This window comes from Lolium rigidum, chromosome 2 (assembly GCF_022539505.1).
Source record: "Lolium rigidum isolate FL_2022 chromosome 2, APGP_CSIRO_Lrig_0.1, whole genome shotgun sequence".
Taxonomy (NCBI): Eukaryota; Viridiplantae; Streptophyta; class Magnoliopsida; order Poales; family Poaceae; genus Lolium; species Lolium rigidum.
In genome coordinates, this window is record NC_061509.1 from 148,885,739 (window position 1) to 148,897,668 (window position 11,930).

An 11,930-nucleotide genomic window follows, 5' to 3' on the forward strand; every position below is an offset into this window, starting at 1 on the left:
GTTGGGAATATTACTTAAAAGCACTGATAAACTTGACAAATCTCTAGGTGGAATTAATGAGAGAATTGCCATCTTAGAAGCATGTGCTGTTCAAGATAATCAAACCCAAAGGATTAGTGAACTTGAAGAAGCTATGGGAACCTTGGGTTCGACTTTTTCTTCTCTTAAGTTTAAGGAGAAAGCTTATGTGGGTAACGAGCAAAAGTTCATGTATGTCTCTAAGATGCCTAAACCAAAAAAACCATTATAGGCCTAAAATTGACAAAGCCCTTAATACCACTTTAGATAATGGAGCAACTAAGATACCTAATGTGACAAGTTGTGAAAATTATGATGTTAATGTTTCATCTCTTGATAACACTTGATATACACTTTCTGCGCCTAGCTGAAAGGCGTTAAACAAAAGCGCTTATGGGAGACAACCCATGATTTTACTTCTGCACTTTTATTTTATATTTGAGTCTTGGAAGTTTTTACTACTGTAGAAACCTCTCCTTATCTTAATTTTATCGCATTGTTGTGCCAAGTAAAGCCTTTGATAGTAAGGTTCATACTAGATTTGGATTACTGCGCAGAAACAGATTTCTTGTTGTCACGAATTTGAGCAGTATTCTCTGTAGTTAACTCAGAAAAATCTGCCAATTTACGTGAGTGATCCTCAGATATGTACGCAACTTTTATTCAATTTGAGCATTTTCATTTGAGCAAGTCTGGTGCACCTAAAAAATTCGTCTTTACGGACTGTTCTGTTTTGACAGATTCTGCCTTTTATTTCGCATTGCCTGTTTTGCTATGTTTGATGAATTTCTTTATTCCATTAACTTTCAGTAGCTTTGTGCAATGTCCAGAAGTGTTAAGAATGATTATGTCACCTCTGAACATGTGAATTTTGATTATGCACTAACCCTCTAATGAGTTGTTTTGAGTTTGGTGTGGAGGAAGTTTTCAAGGATCAAGAGAGGAGGATGATACAATATGATCAAGGAGAGTGAAAGCTCTAAGCTTGGGGATGCCCCGGTGGTTCATCCCTGCATATTTCAAGAAGACTCAAGCATCTAAGCTTGGGGATGCCCAAGGCATCCCCTTCTTCATCGATAACATTATTAGGTTCCTCTAGTGAAACTATATTTTTATTCCATCACATCTTATGTGCTTTACTTGGAGCGTCTGTATGCTTTTGTTTTTTTTTGTTTGAATAAAATGGATCCCAGCATTCATTGTGTGGGAGAGAGACATGCTCTGCTGTTGCATATGAACATATATGTTCTTGGCTTAACTCATAGTGTTCATGGCGAAGGTTGAAACTGCTTCGTTAATTGTTATATGGCTGGAAACGGGAAATGATACATGTGGTAATTGGTATAATGTCTTGAATAATGTGATACTTGACAATTGTTGTGCTCATGTTTAAGCTCTTGCATCATATACTTTGCACCTATTAGTGAAGAAATACATAGAGCTTGCTAAAATTTGGTTTGCATGATTGGTCTCTCTAAGGTCTAGATATTTTCTAGTAAGGGTTTGAACAACAAGGAAGACGGTGTAGAGTCTTATAATGCTTGCAATATGTTTTTTATGTGAGTTTTGCTGTACCGATTCATACTTGTGTTTGCTTCAAACAACCTTGCTAGCCTAAGCCTTGTATTGAGAGGGATTACTTCTCGTGCATCCAAAATCCTTGAGCCAAACACTATGCCACTTGTGTCCACCATACCTACCTACTACATGGTATTTCTCCGCCATTCCAAAGTAAATTGCTTGAGTGCTACCTTTAAATTTCTATTCTTTGTCTTTGCAATATATAGCTCATGGGACAAATAGCCTAAAAACTATTGTGGTATTGAATATGTACTTATGTATCTTATTTCTTATTAAGTTGCTTGTTGAGTGATAACCATGTTCCTGGGGATGCCATCAACTACCTTTGTTGAATATCATGTGAGTTGCTATGCATGTTCGTCTTGTCTGAAGTAAGGGAGATTTATCATGATCATATGGTTTGAGTATGCATATTGTTAGAGAAGAACATTGGGCCGCTAACTAAAGCCATGATCCATGGTGGAAGTTTCAGTTTTGGACAACAATCCTCAATCTCTTATGAGAATATTAATTGTTGTTGAATGCTTATGCATTAAAGAGGAGTCCATTATCTGTTGTCTATGTTGTCCCGGTATGGATGTCTAAGTTGAGAATAATCAAAAGCGAGAAATCCAATGCGAGCTTTCTCCTTAGACCTTTGTACAGGCGGCATAGAGGTACCCCTTTGTGACACTTGGTTAAAACATATGCTATGCAATGATAATCCATGTAAATCCAAGCTAATTAGGAAAAGGTGCGGGCACTATTGGTAATCTATGCATGAGGCTTGCAACTTGTAGGATATAATATATATAATACATATGCTTTATTACTACCGTTGACAAAATTGTTTCTTGTTTTCAAAATAAAAGCTCTAGCACAAATATAACAATCAATGCTTCCCTCTGCGAAGGGCCATTCTTTTACTTTATGTTGAGTCAGTTTACCTATTTCCTTCTATCTTAGAAGCAAACACTTGTGTTAACTGTGCATTGATTCTTACATGTTTACCTATTGCACTTATTATATTACTTTATGTTGACAACTATCCATGAGATATACATGTTACAAGTTGAAAGCAACCGCTGAAACTTAATCTTCCTTTGTGTTGCTTCAATGCCTTTACTTTGAATTTATTGCTTTATGAGTTAACTCTTATGCAAGACTTATTGATGCTTGTCTTGAAAGTACTATTCATGAAAAGTCTTTGCTATATGATTCATTTGTTTACTCATTGTCTTTACCATTGCTTCGAATCGCTGCATTCATCTCATGTGCTTACAATAGTATTGATCAAGATTATGATAGCATGTCACTTCAGAAATTATCTTTGTTATCGTTTATCTACTCGGGACGAGTAGGAACTAAGCTTGGGGATGCTGATACGTCTGCGACGTATCGATAATTTCTTATGTTCCATGCTTGTTTTATGATGATACACACATGTTTTATACATACTTTATGTCATTTTTATGCATTTTCCGGCACTAACCTATTAACGAGATGCCGAAGAGCCAGTTGCTGTTTTCTGCTGTTTTTGGTTTCAGAAATCCTAGTAAGGAAATATTCTCGGAATTGGACGAAATCATCGCCCAGGATCTTATTTTTCCACGAAGCTTCTAGAAGTACGAAAGGGAAACGAAGTGGGGCGACGAGGCGGCGACACGCCAGGGCGGCGCGGCCCAGCCCCTGGCCGCGCGGCCCTAGCGTGTGGGCCCCTCGCGTCGCCCCTAAACCTACCTCTTCGCCTATAAGAAGCCTTCGTCGATAATCACTCCGGTACCGAGAGCCACGATACGGAAAACCTTCCAGAGACGCCGCCGCCGCCAATCCCATCTCGAGGGATTCAGGAGATCACCTCCGGCACCCTGCCGGAGAGGGGAATCATCTCCCGGAGGACTCTTCACCGCCATGGTCGCCTCCGGAGTGATGTGTGAGTAGTTCACCCCTGGACTATGGGTCCATAGCAGTAGCTAGATGGTTGTCTTCTCCTCATTGTGCTATCATTGTTCGATCTTGTGAGCTGCCTAACATGATCAAGATCATCTATTTGTAATGCTACATGTTGCGTTTGTTGGGATCCGATGAATATGGAATGCTATGTTATGTTGATTATCAATCTATCTATGTGTTGTTTATGATCTTGCATGCTCTCCGTTATTAGTAGAGGCTCTGGCCAAGTCGTTACTTGTAACTCCAAGAGGGAGTATTTATGCTCGATAGTGGGTTCATGCCTCCATTAAATCTGGGATAGTGACAGAAAGTTCTAAGGTTGTGGATGTGCTGTTGCCACTAGGGATAAAACATCAATGCTATGTCTAAGGATATTTGTGTTGATTACATTACGCACCATACTTAATGCAATTGTCTGTTGTTTGCAACTTAATACTGGAGGGGGTTCGGATGATAACCTGAAGGTGGAATTTTTAGGCATAGATGCATGCTGGATAGCGGTCTATGTACTTTGTCGTAATGCCCAATTAAATCTCACACTACTCACCATAACATGTATGTGCATTGTCATGCCATCTTTATTTGTCAATTGCCCAACTGTAATTTGTTCACCCAACATGCTATTTCTTATGGGAGAGACACCACTAGTGAACTGTGGACCCCGGTCCATTCTTTACATCGAATACAATCTACTGCAATTCTCGCTCTCATCGTTTTCTGCAAACATCATCATCCACACTATACATCTAATCCTTTGTTACACCAAGCCGGTGAGATTGACAACCTCACTGTCACGTTGGGGCAAAGTAATTTGGTTATGTTGTGCAGGTTCCACGTTGGCGCCAGAATCCCTGGTGTTGCGCCGCACTACACTCCGCCGCCATCAACCTTCAACGTGCTTCTTGGCTCCTACTGGTTCGATAAACCTTGGTTTCTTACTGAGGGAAAATTTGCTGCTGTACGCATCACACCTTCCTCTTGGGGTTCGCAACGGACGCGTGCTGTACGCGTATCAGGCTACTCATAGTGGGGAGTAACATAAGGTGGTGTCATGCATTAAGTTACTAGTCCATGTTACTACATTTATAGTGGAAAGTACATAGGGGTGGTATCATGCAAAGTCTCATTTATTAGTTTGTAGACTCATTTTTTTCTTTGGTGTGTGATGTTAGAGCATCTCCACCGGCGCCCCCATAGGGGCCCCGATAGCATTTTGGGGGCCGGCGTGGTCTTTGGGCTCGCACCGGTGCGCCCCAAAAGGCGTCGGCTAGTTTTCAAGCCCAATAGAATCCTCGGTATCCCTGTGCCGGCCCCTCGCATAGGGCGCGACTCGGGCGTGCCGGCACCTCGCGGCACGTCAGAAAATGAGCGTGGGCTCCGCCTGGCAGCCAGACGCACCGCTTTACCCACCTCCTACCCACGCCCGAGCCAACTCCCACCCCTCTAGATCGCCACCATAGTCGTCGCCACCGCACCCCTGCTTGCAATGGACACCGCCGCCTATCCAGGAACCGCTGTCCATCGACACGGCCGCCACCCCCTCGACCGGCAGCAGCTATTTTACCCGGAGCAGAGCTTACCGCAACCGCGGCACAATCGGCCCGCCCGCAAGGTGTTCGTCCGATTGCCTCGATGGAAAGCGACGATGAGATGATGGTGCAGCTATTCACGGAGGAGCAGAACGTTGAGGCTGTCCGGCGGCAACAGAAGCAGCTGATTCTGACGAACATGATGCGCGTTCGCCAGCCTTTCTTCATCGTGCCTCGGCACGGTGGCTCAAAGCCAGGCAAGAGGAGGAACATCAAACAACATCATCAAGCCGGCGCAATGCTGCTTGACGCCGACTACTTCAACGACGATGCGACTCATTCGCTTTAGAATTTCGGAGGATGTACAAGGAGCTGTTCTTGAAGATTGTCTACGGCGCCAGGGAGTACGACGACTACTTCATGGCCAAGCAAGATTGCGCAGTTTTGTGGAGCTTCACCTCAATTCAGAAGTGCACTACTGCTATGCGTTGTCTTGCATACAGAGCTCCTCCAGATATAGCCAATGACTACCTATGGATGATGGAATCGACATGTATAGAGAGTCTCCAATAGTTTTGCCGAGCCTTCATAGAGGTGTTTGCTAAATACTATTTGAGAGCACCAAGGGTAGATGATACAACTCGGATCCTGCAAAAAATGCAGCAAGAGGGTTTCCTGGGATGCTCAAAAGCTGGTGAGTGCAGTGTCATTCTTGAGGCGGTGGCAGACCATGACCTTTGGATTTGGCATGCATTTTTGGCATGGTAGGAACAAACAATAATGTCGTGTTGCAGCGCTCTCCGGTGTTTACCAGGCTAGCTGAGGGACAAGCTCCTGCCGTGAACTTTGAGGTAAACGGCCACGCATACAACAAATGGTACTATCTAGCTGATGGTATGTACCCGATGTATGCTACATTTGTGAAAACAATTCCGTCTCCAACAAACGAGATGGACGTTTATTTTGCAACATGCCAGGAAGCAGCACACAAGGATGTTGAGCGTGCTTTTGAGGTGCTTCAGGAGCGTTTCGCCGTTGTCAGGTAACCTACTCTCACTTGGTATGAGTCTCAGATGTGGGAGGTGATGAACATCTGTGTGATCATGCACAACATGATCATTGAGAGCGACCGCGACGAACCTGTGCAGGATGATCAACCATTTGATTATCAAGGACCACTTGCTAAGGTAGAGCATGTACCCCAAGAATTTGCCGCTTTTCTCATATGCACAGTAAAATTCGAGATGCAGGTGTCCATGTACAACTTCAGGCGGATCTAGCTGCGCATTTGTGGGCGAGGAGAGGAGCCGCCAACACTGCATGATTTTATTTCTATTTGTTTGATTGTATGAATAATTTAATTTTCATTTATTTGATTGTATGTATAATCTAAGTACTATTTATTTGATTGTATGAATAATTTAAGTGCTATTTATGTGATTGATATGTTGTTTCAAAATATTGTAAAAAGAAAAAAAGTTTTGGGGCCGTCGTATGGGAGACGCCGTGTGGGAACAACGTCCCCAAATAGAGGATGCACTACCGGTGCTCCCAATACAACAGTGCCGACGACCCTGCCGGCGACTATTTAAGGAACGCCGGTGAAGATGCTCTTATGGTAACCTAGCTAATAGTTACCACCTCCTTCTCTTCCTTTATTTATTGTCGTGCCATGTCATCAAAATATGTTAAAGTGTGTGATGGCTAAGGATTAAAAAAATTAGGGATCTTTATTTCGGGAAATTAGGGGAATTGGGGTTAGCGACGGCCTGCATGGGCCGAGCGTAGGGTTTGATTTGAGTTTTTTTGTTTTTTTTTGATACAAGGGTTTGATTTGAGTTGGGCCTGGAAGAGAACAGTAATTTGCGGGGATATGGCACTTGTCAACCTCAAGTCCAAAAACCTTTTGGATCCTTAATCCTTTGCTAACATCGACCATGGACACCTCCGCGGCCGATCTCGAGGCGCGTCAGCTTGCCATCCTCCGCCGCATCGAGGAGCTCGAGCTCGCCGCCGAGCAGCGCCGCCTCGGGGCGCTCTCCATCTCCGATGCCGAGGCGGAGGTGGAGCCGGGGGGCACCGAGGTGCGGCTCTCGGCCATCCTGGCCGCGCGCGGCGTGCGCGACTTCGCCTTCCGACGCGTCCCCGCCGACTACTACGACCGCTCCCTCGAGGAGCGCCGCGGAATCCTCGCCGCCGACTCGGTCGCCCAACTCTGCAAGAGTATCGTCATGGTACGGCCCTCTTGCCCCTCTTCCCTTTGTCCCGATGCGACGTTTCGTCGAACGCCTGGCCTGCGCGATGGCTCCCTGTTGTGGCAAATGCCTACAGTCGGTGCGTCTATAATTGTATATATTGCGTGGGTTTAGAGGAGTGCTGTTCTGCCTGATAAGTATGTAGCCCAAAAAATCGATTGTCTTCCTGAATGATAGACATCTGGCATTCAGTCTATCATGAGAGAAAAAGTTCAAACTTCAGTCCTACTCCTGTGCAACATTGGGATGTTCTCAAGAAGAAAACCTTTGGTGCATTTATTCTGGACTTGTCCCTTTGCTGATAAATATTGGGACTTCATCTGTCCTCCAAGAACCAAGAACCTGCCTGTCTATGAACCATTCTCAGATATCAAACACAAGCTGCAGGTGCCATTCTATATGGCGACAACGATCTTAGCAGCATGGGGAATCTGGATAATCAGAAATAATAACAAGATATTCAAGAACCAGACTTCTCAAGTTGGAAGGCAATTTATTTTCAGGCATTAAGGCTTTGTTAGCCATATGATTAAGAGCAAATATGTTAAGCAATACAAAGGTTGTCTGCAAGCACAAGCTTAGGCTTCTTTTGATTTGTTTGAGCTTTTGATCTTTTAATCATTTTGTACCTCCATGTAAATACCTTCGTAAAATACACTAGTATAAGGAAAATTGCAGTGGAAAACTCTCCCACTGTTTACCTTCAAAAAAAGTGATTGGCCCCTAGGCCCTCAATTTTATTAAATTGTATTAAACTAATAAATATGTATTGAATGGAAAACACTCGCCTAATAGTGTTTAATACGGAGTAGCATTTTCCTTCGCTGTGTGGAAGAGCCATCTAATTGGATTAAACTAACTAAAATTTCCCCAGCGCTGTCAAAAACCATTCGCTCCGCTATCTCCTGGAACATTTGGAAGCAAAGGAATGCCATGGTCTTCAATTCTGTTGACGAAATTTTGAGTTTAGTTCTCCGTTGCTCTGCCTTGGATGTTTGTCTTTGATACTTTCAATTCACCGTGAACCCCCTTTCACTTCTTAAAACATTTTATTGATTAATAGTCCAGGCTGACCTAAGGTCCGCCATATTAACAGTAGAGAAAAAATAGCATTTACCATCCAATACATATGCTTATTAGATGGAAAGTGATATTGACACTATTAGACTAGTGCACATAGTCCGTTAGAAGTGCGAGCAAAAGATTGCTGCTATCCTGTATGATTTGTTCCCAAAAGGAGTTTCTTTTTTTCGTTGTATGGTTGTACCATGATGCTGGAGGAAGTGCTAAAATAATGTTCTAATTTTCAGTTATCAGGGGAAAACATGCATTATTGCCTTTCCTCAAAAGAAGTTATCAGGGAAGTTCAAATAATGCTTTAACTGATAAGGTTAACTTAATGTTGTTGTATCACATAGTGTTTGCTTGCAGGATGTTATTTGGCATTTAGATCATGTAATAGTTTCATAAAGATCCACGGCTTTAGCTTCCTTGCAAAAAGAAAAACAAACTTTCTAGTTGGTGGATGAATAAAGATACTCCTTTTGTAGAATATAAAAACAAACTTTCTATTTGTGTGGTGCTTGGTAAACTGGTAGAGAACTTGGGAGGAATGGTCTTTTGTAGTATATAAAAAGTGTGCTGTTGTTGATTTGAGTGCAGATGGATGCCTGTGGAGATATATTGTTACACATAAGTTGATGATTGTAGATGCTACTGTTATGACAGGTTGGCACTACTATGGTAATTGTAGTTTTTTGGGTGCTTACAATTCTTTGTTGTTTTATTTTGACGCAGTATTGATTACTGCCCTTCTAAAAACATGTCCATTTTTTAGTAATATTCATTGTTAGCGAAAGTTATTTGCAGATCGTTGTCAAAATGATTCAGTGGATTCTAGTTATTCCCAAATTTGAGATCGAAAACTAAAATCCTTTATACTTAATCCGTGAATAGTACCTTTAACATTTTTTTTTTCAGACTTTTTTTCCAACAAATTTTGTCTCTTCTGGTTCTCGGGGTATAGTTTGGATTTAAGCCAATAGTATGGCATAATAGATTGATTAGGTGTCGGTGTCATAAAAAATCAGAATTTCTCATGACCATTTACACATTTTTCCTCACACGGGTAGTGGCATCATTTAAGGCTTGGTATCCGTGGATATGCTCTCTTACATTGAAATATATCCATCTTTTGTAGGTGAATACCAAAGCTGCTGCTGATGTATCTGACTGCAGTAACCCGAAGAATTCTAAATATTATGTTGTCATTGTTCAGGTAAGCTTGTAGTATCCCAATGCAATGTACTATCTTCCAACGTAAAACTCACTGCAATATATTTTTACCTTAATAACATAAATATGCTTTGCAGTATATGGCACGGCTTAATGCGGAAACCATCAAGAACTTCCTGTATACCCTAAATGAGAATCAGATACCTAAAAAGAGATTTAACAGTAAGATCATTTTCATTGTATTGAAACAATTTCAATATCTAATTATTTACTGGTGGGCAGATGTATGTACCACCAAGGATTGCTAGTTATATGTTTCTTCAGAATCATCAGTTTGTCTGTAGCTTAAGTAGAAACATAAAATGCATGTACCACTTTGCTTCAGTTTCAACATCTTCAGGTATGGCTCTAGATATTATTGCAGTATCAGAAAAGTCTTTTTTTTTTTTTGTTTGATGTAGTGAGGCTCGCACCAGAAGAGGAGTCATGCATGCTTACTGGGTTTGTGCACAATGCCGTGACATGCATTGGAATGAACACAGATATACCGGTAATGTAATTTTCTTTTCACAGTTTATCTTCTTGAAGGATATATGTCGGTGAAGACACTACCATGAAGGTTATATTGATGCTGAAGGATCACGAAAAAGATAAATCACGTAGTATTTTGTATTACTATTAATATCTGAGATTATGTGCTTAATGTACGAGCTCTTGAAGCTTTCTAGTCCTTCTCACATTCTGTAAGATTATATTGTTGGTACACAATCAATATATGATTCCAACCTTCAAAGGTGACTAGAACTGAAAGATCTTATGAAGCTGTCGTTTTGACGAATTACGTTATATTCTTGCTTGAATATAGGCCATCTGAATGAATTAGAGCATTTTTTAAAACATTTTATTTTGTAGCATTGGTTGCTTATTTTTCCTCTTAAATGACAACATTATATAATGTGAAATGGGATCACAGTGTGAAATTTGCAAGGCATCTTACACAAACTGTTTGCCTTCAGGTTATCATAGATGAAGCCATCACCAAGTTGGATGAGGATTTCTTCTGGCTAGGTGGTGGAGAAGTTGACCTCAAGCTTGGGATGCGGACCTCACAGTTCCTAAAAGCCTTCAATCCATTTGTGGTGAACTGCAGTTAATGAGTAAGAACCACGCGTTCCATGTAGGTTTACCCAGCCTTGATCAACGCACTGCCAGGGAGGTACACTAGCCTTTTGCTTGGATCTGAGGTTGGCATGTCTGTCTTTTTTGGAGCAGGCGTTTCCCTTCCAGTTGCTCTTCTCACATTTGTTACACTATTTACAGCTGACTGTTGGTAAGATTGATGTATCAGAGGGGACATTCTTGGGAAGATTGATATAATTGGAGAACAAGTGGGCTTATATTATTACTAGGCCCTTTGTAGTTTGGGCCTGAGAGTTGCAAACCAGAGTAACCTCATATGAAATGTGTTAACCAGACATCTGGCTACAAGACCGAAGTTTGGTTCTGCCTTATTGCACTCAACATTTTTTCCCCTTGGAACATGTTATCTTATTTTACAAGTTCAAATCCTTCATTTTTAGATAACACTGGAGTTAACTTCAAAACGGGTGTCCTGATTCAAGAGTTTGTCATGTAACAGAATTTAACAGGCTAGGCTAATGCAAAGCGAACCAGGAGTTAGCATACCTGATGCCTGCTACAATTTTATTTCACATTTTAAAAAAACTCGAAAGTGTGACATCCGATAATGAGGTGCGGACCAACTAGTTGCAAAATATTCCCACTCACCTACAATGTACAAACTTGCTGTGTTCAGACAAAAATGAAAATCAGATAGTAGTACATATCTGTTCTTATCTTCTTACTCATCTCTACCCACAACTATACAACTCCAGTAAGCAATGGCGTTGTGTTGTCAATCCAAACATTCCTTTAACTCTCTTGATATCTGTTGTTTAACTTCACCGTTAGGGACTGTCAATGAATGATTGTTATTTGTCAATCTTAAGATTGTACGGGTACGAGAAAAGAGGGGGCTACGGCCATAGGCATGTGGCATCGAGTAGATCATCGGTACGACAATAATTTATACTATAGGCTTAGACATCCTTTGGGATAGTAACCCTACTCTTTAGTGCTTTGTATTAATCTCGAGAGAGGTTTACAATGAGTGTTACAAGTAGTCTAGATGTGATCTACAAGTCGTTCAAAGATTTGTGCTTGTTGAAAGAATTGTATGCATTGATAATTGCTGGTCTTGCTGGTGCAATAAGGCTTCAGTCCTGACTCCTGATTGGATTGATTGTAATTTTTGTATGATCCTCCGTATAGCTCAAGCTTTAGCTAAATACTGGAGAACGCACAAAAGCTGTATCCAATC

The 11,930-nt window shown here is 41.5% G+C and overlaps 1 protein-coding gene across 2 annotated transcripts; it reads left to right on the forward strand.

The window, feature by feature from the left end:
* Positions 1-6,988: 6,988 nt before the first annotated feature.
* Positions 6,989-10,945, forward strand: LOC124687444. Of its 2 annotated transcripts, none has more exons than XR_006998221.1 (6): positions 6,989-7,294; positions 9,516-9,593; positions 9,688-9,772; positions 10,012-10,100; positions 10,567-10,766; positions 10,871-10,937. XR_006998221.1 is itself a non-coding variant. In XM_047221228.1 (6 exons), the coding sequence occupies exons 1-5, from the start codon at positions 6,998-7,000 to the stop codon at positions 10,702-10,704; spliced, it is 687 nt and encodes a 228-aa protein (XP_047077184.1). In that variant the 3' UTR covers positions 10,705-10,707; positions 10,871-10,945. The 2 variants fall into 2 exon arrangements, 1 of the variants encoding a protein (XP_047077184.1); XM_047221228.1 differs by having other exon boundaries at positions 6,998-7,294; positions 10,567-10,707; positions 10,871-10,945.
* The last annotated feature ends 985 nt before the right edge of the window (positions 10,946-11,930 follow it).